The sequence below is a fragment of the Falco biarmicus genome, unplaced genomic scaffold, assembly GCF_023638135.1.
Source record: "Falco biarmicus isolate bFalBia1 unplaced genomic scaffold, bFalBia1.pri scaffold_30, whole genome shotgun sequence".
NCBI classification, from domain to species: Eukaryota; Metazoa; Chordata; class Aves; order Falconiformes; family Falconidae; genus Falco; species Falco biarmicus.
In genome coordinates, this window is record NW_026611861.1 from 783,095 (window position 1) to 797,461 (window position 14,367).

At 47.3% G+C, this 14,367-nt stretch overlaps 1 protein-coding gene across 1 annotated transcript; it reads right to left on the reverse strand.

Moving 5' to 3' along the window:
* Positions 1 to 234: 234 nt before the first annotated feature.
* LOC130143460 (heat shock factor protein 5-like) lies at positions 235 to 8,143 on the reverse strand. Its single transcript, XM_056326147.1, has 4 exons — positions 7,924 to 8,143; positions 7,322 to 7,702; positions 4,140 to 4,513; positions 235 to 1,486 (listed from the first exon to the last, which is right to left on the reverse strand). Exons 1-4 carry the CDS (start codon positions 8,141 to 8,143, stop codon positions 947 to 949), a joined length of 1,515 nt encoding a protein of 504 aa, XP_056182122.1. The 3' UTR covers positions 235 to 946.
* Between the last annotated feature and the right edge of the window lie 6,224 nt (positions 8,144 to 14,367).

The window sequence follows — 14,367 nt, forward strand, 5'->3', positions numbered from 1 at the left end:
AGAACAGTCTAGTCTAGGCTTGAGCTATGCAGAGGCTTGATCAGAATACACATCCCTTTCTAGAAAGATACCCAAGAGGAAGATGACTAATCTTTATAACGCTGGCTGAAAGCAACAATGGGAGGTTTGCACCAGCTGATGATTTCCGATCTAGAAACTTCAGTGAAGGCGTCAAGCTACCGATAGAGCAATAAAACAGTAGCCTCAATGCATACACAAAAATGAGATTTTGAGTGCCTACATGCAAGGTAGGTCTCATGCAGCAGAAACAGATGCAGTCAATCTCCTGAGCTTACTTTGTTTTCAAAATAAGACCAAAAAAAAGCAGAGCATGCATTTGCTGCCTTAACAGAGTAACATCTAGAATGCCCCTCACTCCTCATGAGACTTACAACTTTACATACCGGGAAGACCAGCTACAGGTAGACTGAAGTACAATTACAACTTGTTGTACACCACAAGGTATAAGCCAATGAAGATGCTTTATACCAGTCAAATGTCAATAAACTATACTTTCCACAGAAAACAGAGCTTAACAACTATTTACCAGAAACAATCTAAGCGTTTATCTAAATTTAAGCAAAAATCTGCCTCCAGTGGCAATTCTCAAAATACTCTTCTTTGTTGGAGATTAAAGATGGTATGTTACAACCTAAAAAAGCATCCACTTCATCACCACGAATACACCTGCACTACGCATGTTTCCCATGCAAATGAACACCCTAACTTGGCCAACAGGCTGACACATGTCATGCTCATTAACATGGGATACTTTTTCATTCCGTCTTCTTTTTTATATCTTGCTTTACCAAGCAAACCCTTCACTGTCCATTAAAAGCTTAATTAAAGAAGCCTTCGGTTCTTAAGCAGGCAACAATATTGAAAAGCTATCGGTCCAGACCCTAGCATTACTATCAAATATAGTTAGCTCAAGAAAGATGTTGGTTTACCTCCCTTTACCCCTTACCTGCTCTGGACTGAACAATTCTTCCTGAAAAATCATGAGGGAGAACTCAGCTGCGCGGTGATGTGGTTCTTTGCTCCGTTCTTCATCTGCTTCCTGTGTGGTCAGAAGTTCTTGTAGTATTTTAGCAGCAGCAGCAGTTTCTATAGACAGAGTGGTATCGGCAGCACAAAGAATGTCAGAAGGCTGTAACGGAGACAAATCCAGTGCTCCATCTGCTGCCACCAGAAATGACGTGTCTGAAGTTACAGGAGCGAGACATTCCAGCTGGCTTTCCTCAGTTGAAGAAGGTGTGTAACTATTAACAGGCAGTGCCTGATTTCCATTAAGCTCCAGGATTGAATTCTGGCTCTCTACAGGTGCCACTCCCACCTTTTCAGCTTTGCATGATGAATGCACCTCAGCGGCAACCTGAAACATGGCTTCAAGACTGACTTCTGCCTTCTTGTTTTCTTCAGATGTATTACATAGCCAGTCAGACGGCATCAGTTCAGCTTCATAAGATGACTGCATTGGAGGATTCTGGAAAAAACAAAATACAGTGAACTTTTGTATAAAAAATTACCATGACAGGATGTGTATTGATTCTGTTTATCCATTTATCCAAAAGCTTGAAAGATTGTCTGTTATTCTCAGTTAAAATAGCAAGTTTAACCAGAAGAAAAAAAACAACTGCTACTTTGTCTTGGTTTTCATTAACCACCTTACTCTTGGCACGCTTCCTTTCTTCTATTCATGGTCTATCCTGGAGAGAAGGTTACTTACCAGGAGCTGGTGTATGCCTGCAGATGCATTGTCTGCACACCCTTTGCACCGCAGGTGTTAAATATACCCAAGCATTCAAATCAGAGACTTCTGGTCTTAGTAGGACCTGTGGGGGTACATTAGAACCACCCTCTTCACGTGCCACATACGTAATAGAAAATGAGAGAGAAAATCCACCTGCCTTCAGCTCCTTCTGAAACTCAAGCATTCCTGTTGTTGTAGTATAAATAAATCAGTATAAACCACAACATTTTTAAGCAAAAGAAAAAGGTCCACGTGCTGTAAATGTGCATATGGACAACACAACTTGAGGAACTCACCGCTTCTTAACCAGTAATACCATTTTCCTCCTCAAGTGATTGTCCCTATATAGGCACATCTACACAAGGGGTGCCCCCCAGGGATGCCCCAGTCCCAGGAGGAGTGGGAGTTCAAATACCGATGACAGCAAATACTGCAAAACTGCCCTGCCTGTCACAGCCTCACATCTGGACTCTCCTGTCATGACAGGGTCCCACAAAGGCACAACTCAAAGTCTGCATCAATCTGCATAAAAACCCGACAGAATTTCAGGTCAGAAACCCTTCTTGTAGAACCTACAGAGACTGCCTTTGCCATCACAGATCAGGTCTGAACACTACTACAATTTTTCACTGTAATGACATCACAGGATGACAGGACACAATCAGCAATCCAGTGATGATTTTTTTAGTAGCATTCATATATATCAAATAACCTTTAAAACAGAACAAAGACAATGAAAGAGTTTTTCAAAAGCAGCAAGTCCCACCCAAGTGAAATGATAGATGACATTTTAACAGCCAGTGTCTGTACTGCTACTTCTTCCGGAGGTGACTCTGTCAAAGGACACTAGAAGGGTCATTTCTTCTGACAAATACAAGTCATACAATGATGTTGAACAGAAACTCAGGTCTATTTAAAATACAGCCTTCTTTTGGAAGAGATCCAGTATGAAGGATTAGTCCTTAGTGCCTGACTATCCTTAGACCTTCTAGCTGAGGTCATGGTTAATGAAAAGCTACTTCCAGAGACAAGTAAATTAGAGAAGAGGAAGCTACAGGATCACCTACTAGGAAAGCCGTATCAGATCAAATGCCAGTGAAGGACTTGGCCTCTCCCTGATGGAGATACCACAAAGAGATGAGATCCCGTCTTCTGGGTGTGTGAAGTCAAGTCCTAGTGTGGATTCGTGTAGATGTGCCAGTTTGTAGATAGCCACAAACTGTGGAGGGTGGGGCGAAACGGAGGGGGAAATAAAACCTGGAATTTGAGAAATTTCGGTTAAGCTAAATCTTTTCATTAAAGGCTAAGCCACCTTTATGTTTTTATGAGATAGGTTCAAACACTATTCCTCTCATTTGATTTTTTTTTCAGTTCTATTTTTTTAAAATGTTAACAAGGTGTTTCATTTCTGTTGCACTGCTTGTTTACTGTCGTAAGTAGTCAGGATTTTAAGATCTGGGTTACCAAACCGTCCAGGAATAAGATCATCCCTGCCAAAAACCAACCAACCAACCAACCAACCCACCCACCCACCCATACTGAATCTGGTAAACCAGTGAGACTGGTTTATTTTGTAATCAAGTGATTAAGTGAGACTGACAATTGTGGCAGAAATAATTTCGAAAAAAGAAAGGAGCCAAGACTTTTTGTACTTTCTAGTCTTCAGTGCATAAAAAAATACAACATAAAGAAGCTAAGCAAGAAAAAAAATTTAGATACAAAAATAGTATGAGCAGAATGAAATATTCTACACCAGGAGTCCTCAAACTACGACCCGTGGGCCAGATATGGCCCCCCAGGGTCCTCAATCCGCCCCCCCTGTATTTACAGAAGCCCCACACCACCACCACCCCGCCGGGGGTTGGGGGGGGAAACCAAGCAGCCGCAGATGACTTCCGGCCACCTAATCCGCGCACCGGCCCCCTGTTTAGAAAGTTTGAGGACCCCTGTTCTGCGCAATACGTTTGACTGATCTTTAAGGTTTAAAACCTTAACCTGGAAAAACATGAGACCAAGGCCTAGGATACTACTTCTTAACAAGGTCTCAGTGCTTTAATACCATTGTACAAGTTTTGCTTAATTAAAAAAACAAAAATGAAACTTAGCCTCACACCGACTAGTATTGGACAAATGTTTTTCTCCTCGCCCTTTCACCTCAACAGAAAGGCTATCCAGAAAGTCACCAGGGGACACACAAAATCTGGAGGAAGGACACGAATAGCAAACAGAAACTCCTTTTGCTTTAAAGGTCCATCTTCCTTTTAGACTGGACACTTTCTAATTCTCACTTGAGATATGCACATGGCAGAGTATTGTAGAAAAATATTTGAAAGTCTCACTTTAAAATCCATTTTTGAAAAGCAAATGCAGAACTTTTTTTTCATACCTGTTGGATAGCAGGCTTGTGAGTACGGCACTGAAGATGCAGAGTACTACAATTTGCAATGGATGCGGCAACGCTTTGAGTCCCTTGCTGAAGTGGCGGAAGAGAAGCCACAGGCTGGAGTGTGTACGTGGCTCCCGTTGGAAGCGTCTGGAGTACCGGAAAGGCAGCCCCTTTATCTGGAAAAGCTGGGGAAGCCCCTTGCCCTGGCAGCAACCCAAGTGGCCCCTGCTGGATCCAAGTGGAAGGGACTGGAGTCGGATCTAATCTTTGTGCCGGTGAAGTGCTGGGGGCTCGGCACGAGGTTGCCGTGTAGGAGTAAGGAGGGAAAACACCTTGACCGTAAAGTTGATGAAACTGTCCTCCAGTCAGCAGTCCTGCAGTGGGTACAAAATAAAGCGAAACAAGTGTTAAGGAAAGGAGTTTTCACAGGCAAAGAAAGGCAATATGAGGAGCCAAGGCTCTACAACATGATTTGGGAAGACTGCCTTTGCTCCAGCATACTTAACCCAGAAAGGAGACTGTACTCTTAGACCCGAGCATGCAGTAACTGCTGTGTGGCACACGAGTGAAGCGCCAACACAGAGGTGTCTGCGTAGCATTCAATCTCCTTCAACTGGCAGTAACGAGTTACCCATATTTAGAAATGTGCCATACATCGGAAAGTGTAGTAACTTACTAAAGCAAACAAAAGCAATTTTGAAAGTACTGTGTGTTAAATCAGACAATACATTTTAAAAAAGGGACATCATAAAGCAAGATTTTACCAAACTCCTCTACTGACAGCTCACAAACAGCTAAGGGAAGGGCAATGTCAAAATCCTCCAAAGGACTTTGCAAGTACTTTATGACAAGTCATTTATTTGGTCAAGAAAAAAAATTCAAAGCCAGTTTTTCCTCAGTCAGCTCAACTAGTTCAGTGCAGACTAAAATATCCCAGACTTTGCCATTTTGTTATTTCCTAGATAGTCCTTTCATTCTTCTCTATTATTTTACAGTTTCCTCTCAGACAGTTACTGTTTCATGAAATGGTATTTGCTTTTATACCATGACCAGCCCAATTCCTGTTTTGGTGGCTTTCTTGAAACACTGACAGTAACACCCCGAACGCCTGTGCTCATTGATTTCTCTAAGAACTACTGCATTTGTGACTCCCCTGCAGGATTGCATTTAGCCATGAGAATTACAAGTTTCAGGATGGTTCACGTCAATAGGGTTGATCTAGAAGCCAGGCTTTCTCAGACCTGTAGTTTCCAATTCTCGCTCAAAAGGATTTTTTTTTAAAAATAGCCTCACATTTACCTCTGGCACTCCTCTGACGGAAGCTAATTCAAGAAATCAGTAACATACAGTCATTATTCTGCAAGTTCACATTTAACCGTTAAGAATCACTAAATAAATACCAGCTGACCCTGAAGATTTGCTAAGACTTAACGTATAGGACTGTTTATTCCCTGTTCAGTACTTTCACCATTTATAAACAGAGAAGGAACAGGGGTATGAAAATCCTTTTGTTTATATTTTACCTTTGGATAGGGACATGAAGACTATCTAGTTCTAACACGTAAACAAGACACCACAGGATGCCAAGTTACCCACCTCCCGTTGCCGTACAGGAATTGCTCCTGAATGTTTAACACAGCGTTACATGCTGCAAGACACTGGGAACAGACTGACGCTTTGCAAACACAAGTATCTCTTATCTATCAAATCACCTCACATTTACAGCAAAGACGTGTCCCTAAATAGTCAGTACAGAGCGCAACAGTGCATCGTCAGCCTGTCAGAACTTGACCGCATAGAAACCCCAATGTTTTCCTTGTTCTGTCTTTCTAGAAAATGAGACTCCTAGAGCAAAAACTCTGAAACTGCAGCCATCAAAACAGAGGACAAAAAATGAACAGGTCATCTCTTTCTAATAATTTCCTTTACCAGTGGTCTGCATTACATCAGACAAACCACATGTCATTGAAGTCTGCAATGACTCATCTTAGCCTTAACAACGTTCACATCAAATCATTAATTTAAATGCTTCCTAGCCTCCCTACCGAAATAAGTTCCATCCCTTCTCCGATGCTTCATTTTGTTGTCTTGGTATTGCACGTGCAGTTCCACACACATCACGGAAAACACCACTTGAATTAGATGACAGTTCCTACCCTGACACAGTAACCAAGAGCATGGTGATACCCTACTCTGCTCTAAATGCCAGCCGGTGCTGCAGAGAGCAGTACCGTCAGCTGCTTCTCCCCTTCTCCTGGTCGCACAGTCCTGCCGCTCCTCCTACACCGCGCCTTACAGCTCTGCACCCATGGGGTGCATCACCCGGGTCCAAGAGCCAGCCACAAAAAGGCTGTTAAAGTCTTCTCCGATCGTTGCGCTGAACCAACACGTTGCTGTATCAGCTGCAAGGAAGATGACAGTTAACACGCCACCAAGGGAATGGGAAGCCGGAGTGCTCTTCTGGCAGCAGCCCACAGTTAGAGCAGCCCAAGAGCACTGCAAAGCGAGATATTCACATCTGCCTTACACAGCGCCAGCTACAAAGCTTTCGGGCCGATACAAAATCTGTGGAATAATCCTGAGGGCTCAGACTTGTCTTGGGAAAACTCAGATCCTCTCAAAGAGCGTTAGAAAGAAAGAAAACACGTTGTAGGGCTTTTCAGCAGTATTATTTTCTAATTAGCTCTCACCTACTCATGCAATCCGTTTTAAAAACTGCATAGCTTGTGAATTCTTTTTCAGGAGACAACCGACAAAAATCTTACTACCAGGCCTTGCCTCCTTTGCACAAAACTAACAGGATGCTCTAGTTATCACTTCACATGACTCACTGTTTCGCACACATTTAATGACAGCTTATTAAGCACCCCTACTGATGGGCATCCTTACCGACGGGCAAGAAGCAGTAACGTTCACCTGGTAGAGCTGTGCCAGCTCCACAGAGATCGGGCAAGGGTGTTCTTAGTGTAGTACGCAATGGAGACTGTACTATAGTCTACAGGCAGCCTGAAATACATCTACCTGCATAAACAACAACAGCTTCCCTACACCAGGTGAACTGAGATGCCACCGGCAAGGACAGGTAACCCTTCTCCCTCAGGGGAGTGCCGATTTTCAAAAGCCATGCCACCCAGCGCTTCTCAAAAACCCACCAAGGCCCCACACGGCCCACTCCGACTCACCAGGCCTGTTGGCATTGCTGAGCGTCGAGGGCGGAAGCAGCGGTTGCCCAGCCAGTGGCATGCCAAGCAAGCGCTGGAAGCGGTTGGGTGGGCGGCTGGTCACATCCAGGCCCGCTGCCATCTTCGCCTTGTTGCCTTTTGCCAGGCGCTTCAGGTGGACGAGGAGGGCGGGGTGGTCGCGGTAAAAGTGGGGGCTGCGGAAGCGATGCAGGGGCCCGGTGCAGTTGCCACCGTTGCCTTGTCCACCCTCTGGGCCCGGCCCAGGCCCGGGCCCCACCACACCGCTCCCCGGCAACATCCCCACCTTGCGGAAGCCATAGAGACTGAGCTGTCGCATGAAGCTGCTGAAGTTCGTGGTCTTGAAGAAACCGGCGGCTGCCGCTGCCCCGTCACCACCCGGCGACGTCCCTCGCACGGCACGGCCGCAGCCCCGCCATCCGCCTCAGCCCCGCCATCCTCAGCTCCCCGGTGCCCTCAGGCCCCCCCCAGCTCCCGCCCCCCCCCGGCCATTCAGCCCCCCGGGCCATGTCCCTCAGTCCCCCCATCCCCCTCCGCCCCGCCGGTCCCCTCGGCCACCCCCTCCGCCCCGCCGGTCCCCTCACCCCGCCGGCCCTTCAGCTCCGCTGCCACCAGCATCCCCCGTAGTTTCCGTGAGCGACCGGGCGGCTGAAGCTCGGGGCGGCCCCGCCGCCAGCCCGGAGCCGTCCCAGGGGCAGCCTGGAGGTCCTTGAACCACGGCGCGGGCGGGCGCCGGGCCGTGGAAAGCGGCTGCAGGCGGGGCAGAGCGGGGAGCACGCGTTCCGCAGCCCCGCGCCCCGCCATGGCTGCCCGCCGCACCTGGACCGCGCGCGGGAAAGGGGGCGGGGCCGCAGGGCCACGTGACACATCGCATCCCAGGGAGGGGCGGGGCGGGGGCGGGTTCTGCTGAGCAGCCGGACCTGCCCGGGCCGCTGCGCTGTCGCGGGGTGCGGGTGGCGGGGACGGAGGGGACGGACGGGGGCGCGGGTGGCGGGGACGGAGGGGGGCGGGGACGGAGGGGACAGAGCGGGGCGCGGGCGGCGGGGGGCTGGGGAGCTGCTCCATGTGCCGGGGGTGCACCGGGCTGGTGCTTACCCCGCCGGGAGGAATGCTGCCGGCAGAGCAGGTGTTGCAAAGTGTCGGCTTAAAAACCACTGGCAGTTCACAAAAGGAAAAGCAAATTTCTAAGGAGCGCAGAGGAACGCGGAACAAATCGGGAATTGTGTCACATTTGCCCTAAAACCCCCCAGACCTGTGCAGTTCTGATCCCCACGCCAGAACAGATCAGGTGGGGTTAAAATGGGGCAGAGAAAATCAGCAGCGAGGGTAAGAGCTAGCTTCAGCTGAAGGAAATACTGAAGAAGGAATCTTCAGAGGGGCAGTTATTGTATAAAAACATAGGTAGTAAAGTTGTAGTTAGTGTAAAGGAGGCAAGCACGACTAATGGAGGGTTTCAAATAGGAGAAATCAAATCAGGTACTTAATCACAGGGAAACCGGGGAACTAATTGCCACAGGTTGTTTTGGGTACCACAATGTTACTTGGCTAAGGGAGGATGGGGGGTGTGCGTGTGTGTGAAGAAATAAGAGAGGAAAAAAGAAAAAGAACAAGATTAGCTATATTCACAAAGACCAGAACTCTTAAGCGGCACCTTTGTCACTGCGAGTGCTTGCACTGTGCGCTGGCACAGCTCTGAGGCGGTGCCTGAGCTGCACTGGTGCAGATCTGCCCTCTCCTCTGCCTTGTGCTGTCAGCTGTGACTGCAGGCAGACTGCAGGAACCAGCAGAACCATCCTTAGCGCTGCAGAACAGGAATCTGCTATGAACCGAAAGGCAAAGAAGAGCAGGGAGCCGGGGAAGGAAGAGTGCAGTGATCTCTCTCTCTGCTTGCATCTTGCCCACAGCTCACCAGCAGTGGTGGAAGAAAATGACATTCCTCTGTCTTGGCTGCCCTCAGAGCAAGGCAGGAGTGAGAAGACTGAGCACCTGTGTGTTTCGTGACCTCAAATACATTATCTTGGAGTTGTCGTAAGATTTCTTAGCAAGAAGGTACAAACCCAAACCTCTTCTTTAACTAAAGTCGTCCTTATTGCTTTGGTTTACAGCACAGCCCCTAACCACCAAGGCAAGTAAAAGCACAGTAAGTTCCAGAAAGGGGGCAAAATTGAATAAACTGATGGGAAACTGTTCCTATTTTTAAACTGAAAGTAATATCCCTCTGCTCTTCCGCATAGCTGAAGTGAGGAAAATGATGTTTGGGCGGGGTTGCTTAACAGAGTTTCACACTTCAAATTAAACCAGAAGCAGAAATTTTGTCAATGTTGTCATCAAAGCTAAATCCAGCACCACAGAAGGATGCTGCTTTACCCAAGGAATTAATGGCCTGCGATTCTAGTAAGCTCATGCTGTCATCTTCCCAAGAGGCTTTGCAATTTTTTTCCCCTCGGTAATAATTTATTAAGAATTATGTTGCTCAGTGTAAACAGCTAAAACTTAAGTAAAGCATACTGAATCCAAATCTGAAAAATCCAGAAAAATGTCCACTTCACAAAAAATTCTTCTCGGCATTCCTGAGGTTGTCTTTTGCACTACTTCAGTGAAATGAATCTGGGTTTCTCTCCCCCTGTGCAGCGAGAGTGCCAGAAGACCATGACTACCTGATGGTGGGACAGGTGAGGTTTTTAGTGTATCATCCGTAACTCAGGGCAGAGCCAGCAATACGTAGTCCATAAGTGAAATGCAGAGCATGACTCCCTAGAACCAACACACAGAAACATCGGTCCCTTTGGTACCACTGGCCATTCTTGACTTCAGCCACAAGAGCGGATTCATTTGCCACTTCATGGTCAGTGGGTTAAATTTGGTCCTGAGGACTTTAATCGTTACTTTGCTGTCAAAGATTGTTATTAGCCAAAGGTGATGGGAGCTGCAAGAAGAAATAGCTTATTACTAATTTGTGTCATTGACATATGAACTCAGTGCTTTCCTTCTTTTTCACCCATGTGAACTCAAATTGCTGTTAGCCCGCACGCCCCTATTTGCCATGTACCATGGCAGTTACTCTCTGGTGTGTGCCTCTCTCACAGCTGTGCCTTTCTCTGCAGCTAGCTTTCTTCCTCCTTCCCTGCTGCGGGACACCAGAGATGTGTCCATTGTACAGACGAGAAGGTGGGCCTTTGCCAGAAATTCATAATCCTCTTCTCCTGCCAGTGCTTAACCTCCATTCCAACCTTTTGTAATAACCTCCTAGTTTTCTGTGTTTCCCTTGCTTATACATATATATATAGTAAAAACCCCTACCAACTGAACGATGTAAATTACACATTTTGCAAACTGATTCTGCAGAGCTGAACAAAAATGGTATTGTTAGCTTGTCTACTGTATGTCAGGGCAAGGACAGCTGCATTTCCATGCGGTGTGCTGACCCTGACTACCATCCAAGGACATACTACTGTTAGTAAAGGCAGCACTTAATCCCTGGAAGGTCTTACCAGGTTAAGTGGAGGATTTTTCATCACCTGGAAAATTTAAATCCATGTGTGCTTTTGTTCAGCTACCAGTTAGTTGAGGAAGCGACCAGTTTACATTATCAAGCCTGTAATTTGAAGAAGGCCAGACACGCTACGTACAGTCACCCTTCCTGGGCTGAAAAAGTCCACCTCTAAATGCATAAGAGGAATGTACATATATACTATAAAGCTGGAAAATAACCGCTCTTACCATGATTATATGCATGTTAGATTTGTGAGTGGTAAGAAGTGTTGCTGTAATTAGTTTCAGTTTTGTTAGGAAGATAACAAAGAACCGTTGAAAAACATTCCCTAGAGAATTAACATTTTGGAAGAAAAGTGATTTTTCTTACTTTTTTTTTCTAGCTAAAGAAATAATCAGCTAGTACAGAAGGATGGATATTATTTTCTTATTGATGTATAGCAGTACAAACCTTTGAGCTCCAGACCTCTTGTAACACAGCTAAGGCAGAGTCTCATACTGCTACATTTTAATTTGTTCTGAGTCAACATAAGTAAACGTTGAGTATTTCTATCCATGTCATCTTAGTTCGGAAGGAAAGAAGGACCTAGATGCTTTGCTAATAAGTCAGATAAGGCGAAACTCAAAACTGTTTTCAGGTTTGACAAATTTTGACAAATAATCTCTATTTTTAATTATGGATGGGATTAGGTCTGGAAGCACGAGCATAGTACAGGACAACCAACTTTCCTACTCAGCTGACTCATCTGAAACTATGAAACATGACAATTTTAGAACGGAAGCCTAAGAACATATCATCAGCCCATTTTTCTCAGTTCTAAGTGATCTTTGAAAAGCATAGTTAACTTCTGTTTCATGTGTTAATACCATATTAAATTGCCTTATTGCTTTGTGACATAGAGAAACTTTGGTGTTGACTTCTCTGATTTATTTCAATATTTTTTTTTTCTTGTAAGCTTGAAAAAAGGATATTCCACTGAAATAAGTTGATTGCAAGCAGTTTCAGTAATTGAATCCCTAGATAGTTGTCTTTATGCTGGGAGGTTTTGTCCCACTTCTAATGGAATTTTAATGCTGACACAGTTTAATTTAAAACTGTTGCCATAAAACATGTTAGAATTCTCTATTTTTGTGGCAGGATCTTTTTTTTCTTTTAATTAAAAAAAAAAACTTTTTAAAAGCTGAGGTTTAAGATGATATTATTACACTAATAAATACTGTAAAATATATTTATGAAAAAGTCTTTAACTAGGCACGGCTTCACTTGGGCAGTGAACTCGGGGAGCTCCAGGACTACTGTAAGGAGCAGGTGGTGTTTGTCCTGAGCCCCTGAACAAGCGAGATGTGAGCAGCGCCATCCGGACAATTGATACTGTGCGCAGCTGTGTCATGGTGGTCACTCCACCGTGCTCGGGCGTCTGAGCGATGCCCTGGCGTGTGTGAACCTTATGCAGAATGAGATAGCGCGCGCCTGCACTTAGCCTAAACTTAGAAATTGACATACATACGCCAGACATGTAAGGTATTTTTGGTTTTTGCCGAGTATAAACGCGGGCAAGCTGCGGGCCCGGGCGAGAAGCCTCACGGATGCGCGGACACACCATGTAGAAATTGTCCCAGTTCCCGAGAGACTCGTGGCACCGGCTGCAAGGGGGCTCCCAGCCGAAGGGCGGGCCTGGATGACGTTCAGGTGTTAATTGGTGATGTATCCTTCTCTTAGACTCTGTCATGCTTTGCAGTAACGATTTGATGCTTCGCTCCTGTTGCTCTTCTATCATATTGTGCATTGGAACCAGTACTGTTTCCTTTTATCATACTGCATGCCATTTTCCTGTATTACACTGCGATCTAATAAATGGCCTTCATTCTTATAGTTGACTTGGAATTCATTTGTGCTTGGTATGCAGTCAATCAGCAAAACAGAGAGCTCGTGGCATGGGTGCTGTGACCAGTCAGAGGAGCGCCCGGCTCTGCTGCTCTGGCCTGTGTGGAGCTGCTGGGGCAGGAGGCGGGGGGAGACGTGTGGGGGTGCACGGCAGGGGGTACCCATGGGGAGGCAGATGCAGGAGGGGCCACAGAAGACACAGGAGGAAGCCTGTGGAAGGGGACGCTGTTGGGGCCGCATTCTGGGCTGGAGGTGCTCCGTGGCTCATGAGTCGAGATAAGGATGGAGCGATCACGCAGCAGGTACTATCGCGGGCAAAACAGACTCTGCTTGGGGAAATTAGTTCAGTTTACTACCACTCAAATCAGAGCAGGATAATGAGAAATAAACCCAAATCTGAAACACCTTCCTGCCAGCCCTCACTTCTCTCGGGCTTAACTTTACTCCCAATTTCCCTGTCTCCTCCCGCCGGGGGAGGGAGAAGGGCAGCTGCAGTCAGTTCATCACATGTTGTTTATGCTGCCGCTTCTTTCTCAGGGGGAGGACCCCTCACACCCTTCCCCAGCTCCAGTGGGGGTCCCTTGTGGGGTCACAAGTCCTGCCAGCAAACCTGCTCCAGCGTGGGCTCCCCTCTCCACGGGTATGCAGGTCTTGTCGGAAGCCTGCTCCAGCGTGGACTTCCTGTGGGGTCACAGCCTCCTTCAGGCATCCTGCTCTGGCGTGGGGTCCTCCCAGGATGCAGGTGTACAGAATGTGGTGTCATGACAACGTGATGATGCAACAATGTGCGCTTGTTCTATATAGCATCTTGCTGGGAGACCGGCCGTGGTGGCCACAGTTGGGTGCCTCTGGAGCAAGGGGTGCCAGCGCAGGATCAGAGCTCCAGGAGAGCTCTTGGAAGGAGCCATGGAGCACCGTCTCTCTGGTGGTGCGCGAAATGTAGATGCACAGCTGAGTGCACTGAGGAAGAGGGGAGAGGTGAGCAACCAGCCGATGGGGAGGGCTCAGCCTGGGAGCCTGGAACATGCAGGCCTGCCCCAGGGGCTCAGGAAGTGCCTGGGGAGCTGACAAGGATGGAAAGCTGGGCGGAAGCAGGGAGGGTCTGCAGGCAGCCTTGCCTCTCTGCCCAGCGTGGCTTACGGCTAAGCAGGCGGGAGGGGTTGCTGCAAAAGGACACAGACATGGGTTGCAGAAGGGATGGGAGTTGTGGGGAGGGGGGCAAGGAAGCAGAGAGCAGCTTTTGACTGGGCTGCTCTTGGCACTCCCCGTGGTTGGAGTCTTCCAAGAACCTTGCGAGCGCTGTGCAGCAGGCTTACGGAGATAGTGCCTCAGTGCCCACGTCTCCCTCTTTCTAGCTCGGCAACAGGAGACAGCCACTGGCAGAAGGAGCTACTAGGCTGCTGAACCTCCCACTTGGGGTCAAGATCCCCGTGTCGCCTAGCTCCAGGCCTGTCTTCTACAGGACAAGGCTGGGGGAAAAGGTAAAGTAAGTAGAAAGGGGTAGAAAAGCTCTCTGCTTTGATGGTGTCCCCACCATTCCAAGAAGTCCTTGTGGCCACCTACTCGACAGCGAGCGCTGTAGCCCTTCCACGTGGCAGCACTGGAGAGTAGAGGGAAGCTCCTGACTCCCTGGTGTGGTGATCAAGAGGAG